This window comes from Aethalodelphis obliquidens, unplaced genomic scaffold, assembly GCF_003676395.1.
Source record: "Aethalodelphis obliquidens isolate GAN/ISIS:26980383/991018 unplaced genomic scaffold, ASM367639v1 scaffold13, whole genome shotgun sequence".
Classification (NCBI taxonomy): domain Eukaryota; kingdom Metazoa; phylum Chordata; class Mammalia; order Artiodactyla; family Delphinidae; genus Aethalodelphis; species Aethalodelphis obliquidens.
Window position 1 is genome coordinate 1,828,202 of NW_020837957.1, and position 15,055 is coordinate 1,843,256.

The window sequence follows — 15,055 nt, forward strand, 5'->3', positions numbered from 1 at the left end:
ATTGTGAGGATGAAAAGAATTAATATGTATAAAGCACTTATAGCCTAACACATAAACAGCCCCCCCTCCCCAAATCGTAGCCATTATTATGATCTCAGTGTCTGGTACGTGGCAAGTATTCAATACATGGTAGTTATTACTAAGCTCAAATTACAAACATCTAGGATAGGAGTTGTGTCCTCTCTCCTCATGGTTCTTAAATGGTCTCTCATATACTATTCTGTGTGTATACTCTTTGGTACATAGTATATATAGTATCAATTGACTGACTGAGGTAACCAGCTATGAAAATATATCCCACACAGTTGGCTGCACATGAAAATATAATAAACTGATGACATGGCCCAAGCTACAATGTGATTTCTATTTCAAAACCTTGAATCTCTCTGACAGTAGCCATGCAGAATATAACCCAGTGAAATACCAGTCGACGGCTCTTACATTTCTCTCTAGCTGGCATTTCCAAAGCATCTTCCGGAGCACAGTGTATAGTCTCTGTCTCGTGTAAGTCAGAATCATTCAATCAGGTTCTGCAGACACACTGTGGTCATTCATCATGCTGGGAGCAGGGACCAGACACTCAGTAACTGTCTGATCCAGAAAGTTGTATTCTTTTCTCTTTTTTTTTTTTTTTGAAAGTCATATTCATTTATTCCAGTGGTTCTCTCATTTATTCCAGTCCCAGAGCATCCTTATCACCTGGCAAGTTGTCAGAACTGCAGAATCTGACTTACAGAATTAGAAACTCTAGGAGTGAGGCCTAGCAGTCTGTGTTTTAACAGGCCCTCTGGGGGATTCCAGTGCCTGCTCTGGTGTAGACTCTGCTGATCAACTTGAGATGCAGAGAGTAAGTCCACAAGGAATACAGTTCTCAGAGAAAACTGTGCTTTCAAAGAGAAACAGACCTGGTCATGTCCTCCTATTACCCAAACTTACCCCCTAACTTCAGTAGGGCCTGCTTCATTATTCCTCTAATAGGGTGAGGACAAATGTCACTGTGTGGGACCCACTCTTCTCCTACAGATACTTGTATACAGCTAGAATCGGCAAATGTGTATAGCAAAAGAGATTTGTAAAAGGGCAGCAGCCTTGGGACATGAGGAATGGGAAAGGAACTGGTATAGGGGCTGCAAGGACTATAGGAGGAGGTTTGGGTCCATTGTAGGAACATGAACTTCAGTCCTTTACCAGCACCTGCTGCTGGAGCCAACTTCCTGTCCCAGAGCACTGCCCTGAGCTCTGGTTCCCTCCACCCTCATGTGGCTCTGCTTTTCATCTGTGTGTCTACTTCAAATTGGACTCAAAAGTAGAGCCATCAGTCATGCCCTGTTCAGGTTAGAGGTGAAAAGTCACAGAGCGGGATCCGTGCTGCACGCCAATGTTGATGGCCATCACAGAATACTCATCTCATTTCCTGTGGTAGTCACTTAGGAAAAGTGAGCAGGAAATGGCAACTTAGTCGCAAGCAGTGTCCTCCAGAGGAGTCATTTCAAGTGTATTATCACCTAAGGTGTAACTTCCCAGAGGTGGAAAGACATAAAGTCACTGAGTCTGTCCGCCTTATCCATCTGCCATCTACATAATTACAATTTTTAAAAACTACCCATGGTTCATTGCTTTCATACCTAAAGTTAATGGATCTAAAAGGGGCACATGTCCCCACTTAGTATTCATCACTCAGGTGAGAGAAGCCACCAACATCCGCCTGGCCTCTCTAGCAGCTGTTTAGACAGGACTGCAATACTCACAGCGACTCACATCTAAGGACTCACATCTAAAATATTCTCCCTTCATTTTCCTCCAGTGAAGAGCTCATTTAAACCTGAACACAGTTGTTCTTCAAAAACTTCTAGGGGAAGAAGCACAATTGGATTTTAGAATAATGTATCAACTTCTACATCAACTTTGCTTTTTCTCCCCCCCAAAAAAATTATATAATTTTTTAAACCGCACTGAGGCAGATGTGTGTTTACTTTGAGAAGTAAAAATGTTAACATTTAAACTGAAAGCCTGTTTCAGTTTTAAGGTACTTAATTGCCTTACAGCATATAATAAACGGAGCCCATCTTGTCATTCAACTAATGGAGGGAGTGATAAAGAGATAGGAGCCCAGGACCCTATTCATTCCAGTTTTCCTTTGTACTTGGTTTACTTTGGCAGCGTGCCTCATGTGTATTTTACACTTCTTTACATTTTGTACATCCCTGTATGACAAATACTTGTCAAACAAAAACTAAACAGATTTATAACCCCTTAACTTGAAATGAGCCAAAATTGAACTGCCAAAACTTTATGACTTCATTTTCTTTCATAGTTTTCCACTACATTGGTTCAAGCAGACAAACCCCACTTGAGGTCAAGCAGAGGTCATTTCACTTTCATTACCAAAATATAATTTACAATATGCCAGACCTAAACAAGTTTAGCCTAAAGGGTCTGTATAATGTAAACCATCTGTTCCTCAACAATACAGCTAACCATACAGTCTACTGACTGCTTCTTTAAGGGTTTTTATGATTTTTTAACTAGGTCAGGATTTATGTAAAATTTGAAAATGAGTCTATAGTTAAGACTCATTTGTACCAAATAACTTGAGCATTTAAAAACTGCAAATCACTGTGTAAATTGTTCCCCTGAAACCAAGCTCCGAGCAGTTTTTTCCTGGGTATTTCTACGCTGGCTGATGCACAGGTGTTCCGAGGAAAGGTTTTGTGAAATTGGTCGTTTTGGTTACTTTCCGTGCTTTTTTTCCAAAGCAAATCCCCAGATTTGGTTCTGACTAGCTCTGATGAACTATTCCTTCCTTCTGTCGGCTGGAGATGATTTGGGACTCTATGCCGTCTGGCCCACCAGGTATTGGTGAGCTATGACAAGACACACTTTGGGTCAAAACATACTTTTTCATGTGTCTGAACAGAGAGAAAGAAGAACAATTATCATTCCACAGGGTGACCACACACTGAAGGCTGACCTCACAGCCCTGCAAGGTGTCAGGCCCCAGGCCGAGCCTCCAGAGACATGCTGTGTCCAACTGGGGTTGCCGGCCAGCCAGCTTCTCTGGTTTCAAACAGAAGGCCTTGTACACACAAGGGCAGCAATATTGGCTCTCCTAAAAATTCTTGATACTTTTCTAAGCCTCTTTCTCCATCTGTAAAATGGCAAGAGTAAGAGTTCTTCTTCCAAAGGTGAATACCAGAGAGCTAATTTTCTTACCTCAGTGTATGGGAATGCAGCCGGCTTTCTTAGCCGTGAAGCCCCAGGGGCCATGTGTCAGGCCAGCGCCAAGGTCCCGTCCACCTCCTCTTCTCTTCCAGTCCCCACCAGTTTGGCCTGCTTGCTTCCTTTCCCATCTGCCACCATCCACTCTTCCACGTGGGTCTTTGCTCCCTCCACCTCCATCTGCATTTTCCAGAATCCTCAGAGGAGCAGACCACAGGCCACTCAAATTCTTACCCGCCCTCGGGTTCCAAAACAGAGTCTCTGTCATGTTTAAAGAATTTTTTTAAAAACCAGCAACTACAGGAGAACAGAGAAAGATTAACAAGAAGAAATTTAAACACTCGTTTTTTAAACATAGAATTATAGATGACTATCTAGAGCTATTTAAGGCTGTAAATGGATCTAAATCATTTGCATTGACTCCACTTTCTGGATTACTTCCCTAAGAAGGATAATAAAATTGATTTAAAGAGCACTTATTAGGTGGAAATTACTTTCATACATTGTTGCATTTAATCCCTACTGTAATTATGGAAGCTAGATATTATATTATTTTATAGATATGGAAATAGAGGTTCAGAAAAGTTAGGAAACTCACCCAAGGTCAGCCACCTAATATATAGGACTTATCCCACGGGGTTGTTATAGTAAATGAGTTAATATTTGTCAAGTGCTCAGAACAGTGTCTGGCGCATAGTAAGTGCTATATAAATATTAACTATTAATAATAGAAAGCGGCAGGTCCAAGATGCAAATTCAGATTTGTATGAGTCCAAAGGTTACATGGTTTGAATTACCCCACACTGCCTATGGGTTAAGCTTCAGCAGGGGAAGGGGGAAGAGTCCTAACGCCTCATTAGATCAGTCTAATATTCCTTGGGTTTAGTTCCTCATTCCCACTTTCCCTCAAAAGTAGTTTATTACTCAGTCCCATACCCTTCTCTATCACCAAAAGCATGGGGTATCCTGTTTAAATAAAAAAGTAAGGGCTTCCCTGGTGGCGCAGTGGTTGAGAGTCCGCCTGCTGATGCAGGGGACACGGGTTCGTGCCCCGGTCCGGGAAGATCCCACATGCCGTGGAGCGGCTGGGCCTGTGAGCCATGGCCACTGGGCCTGGGCGTCTGGAGCCTGCGCTCCGCAACGGAAGAGGCCACAACAGTGAGAGGCCCACGTACCACAAAAAAATTTAAAAATAATAAAAAATAAATTTTAAAAAAAAGTAAGTAATACCTACCATGCCATTCAAGGAACTTTCACATAAATTGGATTCATTTACATCATTAGGTAAAGTTCTGATGGAAATCCCTGTCGTAATGTCATGTGGGAAAAATTCACTTTGGATTACTCTGGCCACGAAAGCACAATCAATCTGAGGGATGCAAGAGTTACAGAGTAGGCTTGGTTACTCTTCCCATCACCTACATTCTGTTCTCCCAAAGGAACTCCATAACAACCACAGAATCCTGACCCTAGAAGCAAAAGGAAAAACAGTGAAGGAATTGTGATTGCAGAATAAATTTCCTGGATTCAGTCAGATAGAAAGATGGGTCATATGTTTTTAAATTATTCATTTGTTTGAATTGATAATATATTCACCTGGTTCATAAATTCAAAAGTATAAAAAAGCAGTGCTTCCCTGGTGGCGCAGTGGTTGAGAGTCCGCCTGCCGATGCAGGGGACACGGGTTCGTGCCCCGGTCCGGGAAGATGCCACATGCCGCAGAGCGGCTGGGCCCGTGAGCCATGGCCACCGAGCCTGCGCGTCCGGAGCCTGTGCTCCGCAACGGGAGAGGCCACAACAGCGAGAGGCCCGCGTACCACAAAAACAAAAACAAAAAAGTATAAAAAAGCATAAAGTGAAAAATCTCCCACCTCTGCCCCCCTCCCCCCAGTTCCCACCTCCATATCCTCCCAATAACCACTGCTGTTTCTTGAGTATCCTTTCAGAGTTTCTTTATGCCTATGGGCAGAAATATGAATATATTCATTCTTTTTCTCCTCCTCTTTCACACAAAAGCAGCATACAGCATTAACTGTTCTTTTGCTTTTTATTTTTAACTTAGTAGTAGGATTTTGGATATCAGTACATAGAAAGTGTCCTCATTTGTTCTTACAACTGTATAATATTCTTACAAATGTATAATATTGTTTTTACTAGCTCCCTCACAATTAATCAGTTTCCACTAAGTAGACATTTAGGTTATTTCTAATCTGTTACAAACAATACTATAATTAATAGGATTGTATTAATAAGCTTCAATTGCCTAAATGTTTAAAGCAAGAAGTTGCCATTACTTTCAGCAGAAGTAACTTTACTGTAAGACATTTATAAATACAAACCCCATAAAATCTGCTTTAACAAATTAGTGAGACCTATAGATGATAAGAAATATTATTTGCATGGAGGAATTAATGTTTCAAAATTCTCAGTTCTATTTTGTCCTCTTAAGTGGGTATTATGCTACAAGTTTATTTACACTTATAATTAGGTTAATGGGCATTTTGCCTTGCAAAAGTTAGCCTAGAACAGAGCTAATCATCATGAATTCTAGATTAGTAGAGTTTGGGTTAGAGAAAATTTTTAGTTAATTTTCTAAACTGTTGATTTAAACTGTGTACAGAGAGCTCTGAATTCCATATGTATTTGCAAAATTATCAGCTTCAATTGGGATACTCACAGCAGTACTTTTTTTAAAAAAATAAGGATTTAAAGTGCATTTAAAGGGATTATTTAAAAAATCAGTTTAGGTACAAATGCATTGCTTTTATGACTTTTTCCCTAACAAATTAGATTAAATGTCAGGATAGATCAGAGGTGAATTTCAAAAATAGTAAAAACACATGACATAATAGATGTTTACTGTCAAGATCAAATGTCACAATTTAATATTTATTTTCATTGTGAGCTAGATGCTTTCTCCTGTCTGTTTTCAGGTCAATCAGTAAATAACCCACTTGCAAAGCCATAGAGATAATCGGTTGGTTCGAAAGGCAATAGCTCCCTTCAAAAAACTGAAATCTGGGGGACTTCCTGGAGGTCCAGTGGTTAAGACTTCGTGCTCCCAATGCAGGGGGCATGGGTTCAATCCCCGGTCGGGGAACTAAGATACCGCATGCCACACGGTGCAGCCAAAAAAAAAAAAAAAAAAACTTGAAATATGATTGAGAGGACAAAGTATATTCGTAAAAAGAGCAGCAATAGCAAGGTCATAATAGCTAAAAGTTCAATAGCCCTTACCATGTGCCAGACATCATGCTGAACACTTGACAAATGTTAACTTACTAAAAGTTCACAAGAACCCTACGAGATAAGTACGATTATCATCCCATTTTATAGATGAGGGAATTGAAGCACAGAGTGGTTAAATATTGTACCCAGGGTCACACGGCCGGTAAGTGGAGAGGGCAGGATTCCAATCTGAACTGTGGCTGTGGAGGTCAGCGTGTAGCCAGTCACCTCACTGCATCCTGCACATAGTGGCATTCAGACGGTAAAGCCAGAGGGATTCCACAGGAGGCAAAGAACAGAGTGGTCAGGGAGAGTTTCAGAACAAGGATTCGATAGGTAGAGAGAAGCACATTCCAAACCTCCCCACCTCTACTATGAGCACCTCAGAACAGCCTTTTGTTTTGGTTTCTCTGGCTTTAGCTCAATATATACCTTAGAAATAGGAGAGCGTTGGAAGAACAAAGGTATTAGGCAAGAACATGCATGCCATTTGCATGTGGACAATGAGGAGACCTATTCGGCCTAAGTGATGCCATCATGTGGAGGCGTAGCAAGGGTAAGACCAGGTCACAAATACTCTTAGGTCCCAGGCTAAGGATTAAGGCTGTATCCTCAGCAGCAGTGCTTCTCACACTCTAACATTCACCAGAATCACCTGGGGTCTTGTTAAATGCACATCGTGATTCAGTAGGTCCGAGGTGGGTCCAAGAGTCTGCATTTGTAGTGAGCTTCAATGTTGCTCTTCCCAAGACCACTCTTTGAGTAGCAAGATTCTAGGTAACAGCAGGAAACCATTGTTGGAGCAGGGGGTGTGCATGGAGGGATAGGGGAGTGGTGGACAAAACTCTGCCTATGCCTAAGTTGTAGCCAACAATTCTAAAGACTTCTAGATGTACAATGTTGTGATTAATTTGATGTACAGAAGCTTTCTCAATATGCCTCACCCCTCCTTTCAGATGCCAGGATGTCTTGCCTTAGAAAATGTTTTAAACCACACTTTGCCTTTCTTTCCTACAGAGCAAGGCTAAAGAGCTGCCTCTTTCTGCTGTACGTTTTATGGAAGAATTGGGTGAATGTGCCTTTGGAAAGATCTATAAGGGCCATCTCTATCTCCCAGGCATGGACCATGCTCAGTTAGTTGCTATAAAGACCTTGAAAGACTATAACAACCCCCAGCAATGGACAGAATTTCAACAAGAAGCCTCCCTGATGGCCGAACTACACCACCCCAATATTGTCTGCCTTCTAGGGGCTGTCACTCAGGAACAACCTGTGTGTATGCTTTTTGAGTATATGAATCAGGGGGATCTCCACGAGTTCCTCATCATGCGGTCCCCACATTCAGACGTTGGCTGTAGCAGTGATGAAGATGGGACTGTAAAATCCAGCCTGGATCATGGAGATTTTCTACACATTGCAATTCAGATCGCAGCCGGCATGGAATACCTGTCTAGTCACTTCTTTGTCCATAAGGACCTTGCAGCTCGCAATATTTTAATCGGAGAGCAACTTCACGTAAAGATTTCAGACCTTGGGCTTTCCAGAGAAATATACTCCGCTGATTACTACAGGGTGCAGAGTAAGTCTTTGCTGCCTATTCGCTGGATGCCCCCTGAAGCCATCATGTATGGTAAATTCTCTTCTGATTCAGATATCTGGTCTTTTGGGGTTGTCTTGTGGGAGATATTCAGTTTTGGACTCCAGCCATATTATGGATTTAGTAACCAGGAAGTGATCGAGATGGTGAGAAAACGACAGCTGTTACCATGCTCCGAAGACTGCCCCCCAAGAATGTACAGCCTCATGACAGAGTGTTGGAATGAGATTCCTTCCAGGAGACCAAGATTTAAAGATATTCACATCCGGCTTCGGTCCTGGGAGGGACTCTCAAGTCATACCAGCTCTACTACTCCTTCCGGCGGAAATGCCACCACGCAGACAACCTCCCTTAGTGCCAGCCCAGTGAGTAATCTCAGTAACCCCAGATATCCCAATTACATGTTCCCGAGCCAGGGTATTACACCACAGGGCCAGATTGCTGGTTTCATCAGCCCGCCAATACCTCAGAACCAGCGATTCATCCCCATCAATGGATACCCAATACCTCCTGGATATGCAGCGTTTCCAGCTGCCCACTATCAGCCAGCAGGTCCTCCCAGAGTGATTCAGCACTGCCCACCTCCCAAGAGTCGGTCCCCGAGCAGTGCCAGTGGGTCGACTAGTACTGGTCATGTGACCAGCCTACCTTCATCAGGATCAAATCAGGAAGCAAATATTCCCTTACTACCACACATGTCGATTCCGAATCATCCCGGTGGAATGGGTATCACCGTTTTTGGCAACAAGTCTCAAAAACCCTACAAAATAGACTCAAAGCAACCATCTTTGCTAGGAGACTCCAACATTCATGGACACACCGAATCTATGATTTCTGCAGAACTGTAAAATGCACAACTTTTGTAAATGTGGTATACAGGAAAAACTAGAAAGTCGTAGAAAAGATTTATATTCAAATGTTTTTATTAAAGTAAGGTTCTCATTTAGCAGACATTGCAACAAGTATCTTCTGTGAAGTTTAACTGTGTCTTACCAACCAGGGCAAACACCAGCCAGAAAAAAAACATTGTGGGATTAACACTCCATCAGGGTGTAGGCCATGCCACTGGGATTGGTACATCTGGTTTCAAGTACTGAAAACTGCAAACCAGTGAAGAGGAAACGAACCTTATGACTAAGTATCAAACCAAAAAGGAAAGTCAAACGGTGCTTTGTGTATTCACCTTTGGCTGCCATGACTGTTCTCTCCCCAAAATGTATATACCATAGCATTTGTCTACCTGCTGTCTTTTCTTCAGGACAGATGTTCAGGAATTATGTTGATTCAATTTAGACTCTATGCATGTTTGTATGGAAGTGATGTTCAGAATCAGTGAGGAAACTTTAGGCCAGATTTAAAATCCCAGATGGAAACGAGCCATAAGTGTAAGTTTCCCTGAAGCCTTCTACACAGTGGGGCTTCTTTGGGAAGTGAAAAGTGTGCCTCTTTGTGAGTCTCCTCTGTTGATCATGAAGGCTTTTTCCACAGTGTGTTTACACAAGCCCTTGAAATAACATAGGGCATCAGATCATAAGGCTAGATGTGGATGCTGAAATTGACCGCTGGTTGATAGTTCACTGTGTTGCATTAGAAATGAGGCACCAAAGGCAGCACAGTCAGGAAAATGGCCCCTTCGCCTCGATCAGCATCCATGGGAAAGGAACAAGGGTTCCCATGGGGACAGCCTCACAGGAGCTTCCCTGGACCAATAACATTGAAGAATAGGGGTGTGGCTACAGACCAGCCCATCCATGCTTGCATCCTCCTGCTTATGCGCTGTCTAAGGTATGGGGGTGCATATGATCAGTGGACTCTGGGGAAGGAGGAAACCCTCTGACACCAGTATCTAGTTAATTTAAAGTTTCTCTCACTTTTTTTTTTTTTCTGATCTGGAAATGTTCACAGATTTTATTCTAGCACCAAGAGTTATGACAATGTATTCATAGTGTTAGTTGGAATCCAAAGACTATGAATTCTATTTGCAAAATGTTACAGTATTTTTAAAAAAACAAGTACTGAGTTCTCACTTCAAAGATAACCATGAACTGAAATTTTTAAGCTGGTAACTAGAAGCAACGTGATCATTTTTGCCTTAGTTAGAGGAAGGAAGGTATCAAATGTGCATCTCATGCCTTACCTGCTAGCCATCTTCTGCCAAGTTTAGAATTCTTATGGGTTTCAAGTTCTATATAGAAAGGAATGTTATGACTGATTTTTCTCTTGTTAAAAGAATAACTCATTTATTCTAAGAGCAATGTCTCAAAGTCTCATTTTTTTATTTTACAGCTGAAGAGACTTATAAAGAGACTTACAGGATATAAAGTAATTCCTGGAAATGATATTTGATGAGGAGAATGTAAGAGACTTAGAAGCACGTTGACATTTCAATTTTGTAAAACAAAAAATTCAATTAGGATGAGAAATCAAAGAAATATGTTTACCAAAATGTGTTGCAATTTTTCCCAAACACTGAATCTTCAGACAACAAATGTGGACTTATAGGTACTGTGAACACAAAGAATTGGCTATATTCAGATTTATTCAGAAATAAATTAAGACATATTTTTATGGCATAAATAAGCTGATTCAGAAGTTACATTTCTTAACTTTAGGTAGAGGAGAATATTTGTATCCTTTTGTTGCTATGCAACTGTTTAATGATGAAGATTCAAACCACAGTTTTGTATATCATACGACAATCAATTGTTTTCCAAGAATATTTATTATTTTAAGTAAACACAATTTCAGTGAACCTGAGTTTTTCTAGGAGTCCCTTAAAGGGAAAGTAGCATTCCATGAGCCAGTAAGATATCTACTCTGGAAAAACATTACTATGGGTAAAAAATAAATTCAAATTAGTTTTTTATAAAGAACTATAACATTTATTTTAAACATTTTATAATTACTGAAGTCATTAAGGTGAGCAAACTAAATTTCAAAACCACTTGTAATAATGTATTTTATAATAGCACTGTGATACTATATAACACAGTCCCTTTTGTATTAAAATAGTATTTTTTTCACAGACTGAAAAATATCTTTTGCTTTGTGGACAATGTTTTGTAAGATGACTTTATTTTCAGATCTTTTCTCTTTTTTGCACAAAACTATGTTTATGGTTTGTATCACAGAAGTGAAATATATCTCTGCATTTTTATATCTGGTCTGTTTCCTTGTTTCCTTTGTTTGTTTTTAACTCGGTATAGATTTTCTTCAAATATATAATGGCAGTATTCAGATATCTCGCCCTATCATATCTTTCCTTATTTTCACTGCATGCATTTAATCACTGTATTACTTAATGTTTGATTTGTTATTATGGGCATTTCAAATAGACAAGCATGGAATTGTAATGACAAGAAGCTTATTTTATATTGAGGATATATGCATTTGTACTTCACACACCAGAGATGATATTAAACACTGATTATTTTATGCTGCTGTTTATTAAAAATGTTTACCATAAAATATTATTTCCTGAATATTGCTATCATGGAGTATTTGGGAACTTTAATATTATCTCTCCTAATGTTTGACATTTCATAGAAAGAGGAATCATAATTCGTATTTACTGCTATTTCATTGAAATGATTATTTTTAAGTAAGCTTTTAAAATAGACTTGGACATTCTTTTGCTAGTGACCATAGGTGGAAGGCAGAATCCCAATGACTTTATGACCATATATCACCCACCTATATATGGCAAGATTCTAATTTTTAAAATCAAAATAATATATTGAATAATTACTTAACAATCAAATGTAATGTGAAAATTGGTTTTTAAAGTTGCATCTTTTTCTGCCTTGATGTTTCCATGTGAACTTAGATATCAAAAATCATCTTAGAATTCTGAAGAAGAAAAAGCTGTGTACATCTTATGTTCAACTTAGACTCCAACCATATTGATAAAATAAAAGAAATGTGGCCATTTAATTGTCACAGCTTATCTTTATGACCTTATTTGCCCAAAAGAAAGAGCTCCCCATCTGGCGATTAATACACACTGTCAAGGAAAATGAGTATCATTATGAAAGTTCAAAGAACTTGTCCATTTCTGCTATTTAATACAGAAGGGGATACAATAAAACCTTCAGGGCCTTATCCATCTGTTTTAGGTACAGCTCTTGTCACCGCCTCAGCGATCAAACTCAATAAAGCAATCACTTCACATGGCAGTGAGATCGGTGTCAGGCTGGGTTTCTCCCTCTCACTTGAATTCCTCAATCTGCCCTTCACTCCCATTTCCTTCTTATGTCTCCAGGCTCTTCCCCTCCCACCATCCCAAACTCAACTCTGTGATTGGGGCCTTACCCTTAATTCCTTAATCACCAACATCTGCAGGCTCACAGCACCACCTCGGATAATACCTCCTACAAACAACTCAATACTGATTAAAGACGGGCTCTATCTACACACCTTCAAAGACGGTTACCTATCTCAGGGGTTCTCAAAGTGTGGTCCTCAGACCAGCAGATTTGGAACTTGTTAGACATGCAGATTCTCAGGCCTCACTTCAAAGTACTGAATCAGAAATTCTGGGGTGGGATCCAGCAATAAGTGAGAATTACAGGCCAGCCTAAAGGCCTGGGAGTGGAAGGTGGGAGGATGGTCATTTACATCCTTAGCAATGTCTATATAAACATTTAAGAACATTTCAGCCACTTTAGTCCCCTTAAAGGGAGTCAGGTTTTACTTCATCAAAAATTCAACACTAAAAACTTTTGCATTAACCATTTGGCAATTGGTTATATTTTCTGTAGTTGTTCACTTGGATAGAAAAGTAACAGCACCTAGATTTGCCAAGAATATACTCCTTGTCTAGTTCACTCAAGACCACATTCTTGGGAGGTGACCAAAAGCTTTTTCTTTCATATGGACAAGCACAAAAGAGTTGGTCTCTTAGTGTACCTTTTTTTTTTTTTTTGACTCCTTGCATTGCTGATTAACACAACTAAAGGAACTCTCCTCTGCTTTGCAACTTGAGGTCAAGGATAGGCTAGTCCTTCTTGGGAGCGGGGAAGGCCCAGCTCCCAGTAAACAGCAAGCAGAAGCAGCTGCAGAGGCTGCCCGCCTCCCCTGAGCTTCCTGTGACAACCTGACCCAGTTGGCTGCATGCAGTCACCTGTGGCTGGTCCCACTGTGTTCCTTTGCCAGCTGCAGGCTGTCAGTCCCCACTGGCTGGCCTTGAGTACTCCTCTGCTCCGCTGTGCTCCCCTCTGCCTCTGGAGGGCGGAAAGCTCTGGGGGAGGTACGAGAGGTGAAGCTCAGACTCTTCATTTATAGAGCATTTTTTTCAACCAAGAGTTCAAACGCTAAGGAGGAAACGCTATATTAGAGGAGCAGAAGGAACGAGGGAGCACACACATAAGAGGAAAAGTTTTGCAGCTACAAGATGCCTGCACCTGAAGTTTGTTACCATAAATGCCAAGAGTGTTAGGAAGCTGTTAACTCAGAGGAAGGAGAGCCTTACAAACCATCAAAGCACCCAAGGTCAGCGTAATCCTCTGGGAAATTAGGCTGGGAACGCTTCAAAACAGAGCCGTACAGGGAGAAGGTCTGCTTACCTATTTATGACTACTTAATCCTAGGCACCTATGAATTGGTTATTCACACGAGGACTATGACATTTGCTGACCAGGCCCGACATGACACTGATCCTCACCTAAGTGACCAGGTTAGTAGCTGTTCTTATCCCAAAATGGTTAAATTAGGAGAACGACTCCTAAGATCAGATAGGGCATTACTGTACTTACATGTACTTACACTTGTTAAAAGGTCAATATCTCAAGAGCTCAACATGCTGAAATAAGGGGATATTCAATTTGCAGGAAAGTGGTTCTAAAGGTCAAGCTTCATGGACCTATGTTCTTGAATGTAAATTCAAAGGCACACACGAAACTACAGAACTGGCTGCACAAAGACATAGATTAATGCTCAAGCTCTCCATGGCCGTAGAGGCACATGTAATTTGCAACAGAAATAGGTGGAGATCAGGCTCCATTCTATGACACGTGCTCCTCAGCCATTGCAGCCCGTGGGCATTAGGGATGTAACTCCAGTTATCATTGGGGTCCATCCTAACACAGTTCCCTGAAAGGTTTCTTTTGAGTCTCTGCCCCTTAGAATCTCTTGAAAGGAGTTGCAACTCCCCAATGGCATAATCTAGGTAGTTTACTAAGAGTCAACCTGATAAGACTAAAACTAATATTAAGGCAAATGACAGTTTAGGACTGAATTGTACTTCCAGAGTTCACTCTGGAAATGGAGTGTATTAGTCAGCCTGGCTGCAATAATAACTGCAAAATCTCAGCAGCTTGCCTTGTAGGAGCCAATGTTCATTTCTCACTCATGTCAGTCAGCAGAGGTGGGGCAGCTGCTGTAGCTGCTCCCAGGTCCCTGCAGGACACACTGTTCTCATGGCACAGGGAAAAGAGCAAGAGGCAGAACTGAAACAGTCACTCATAAAACTCGCGCTCAGACATGCTGTATATCACGTCCACCTCTCACGTTCTCTTGGTCAACACAAATTCTGAGGCCAAAGCTGACCGTAGGACATGGATGAATCTTGACCTACTGAGAGGCACCGCAAGCCACACCGTCACAGTCAGGGGCAAGGAGGCAGAACCTTCTTCCAGGGAAGGGGGTGAATAGTTGGGAACAATAACACAATCCCCAGCCCAGCTGAAGCCCTGAGTACATAGAGTCAGTATAGCAAACCCAGGACACCAGCGCCCTTGTCTCTTGTGTGTGCGGCTAATCACTCACTGGCGCTCTTCCCAGCTGAGCTCAGAGTTAGCCTGAACAGTTTCAACATGCTGCTCTAGATAACCTACTAATCAGTCAAGAATGGCACCAGGAATGAAACTTATTAGCCAGCCCTACAGTAGGGCAACAGTTGCCAGACCTGGTCATTATCACAATGGTCTGGGGAGATTTTAAAAATTCTAAGTTCTCAAGACCACCCCAGAATGTGCCATAAAAGTGACCATAAAATCTATAAATTCCTCAGAC

General features: G+C 41.2%; 1 protein-coding gene across 1 annotated transcript in view; it reads left to right on the forward strand.

The window, feature by feature from the left end:
* Positions 1-11,512, forward strand: part of ROR1 (ROR family WNT receptor 1) — a 416,524-nt gene extending 405,012 nt beyond the window's left edge. Inside the window, exon 9 of the mRNA XM_027113977.1 lies at positions 7,465-11,512. Within this exon, the coding sequence (XP_026969778.1) occupies positions 7,465-8,892 (1,428 nt within the window). The 3' untranslated portion in view covers positions 8,893-11,512. The remainder of the gene's footprint in view (positions 1-7,464) is intronic.
* The last annotated feature ends 3,543 nt before the right edge of the window (positions 11,513-15,055 follow it).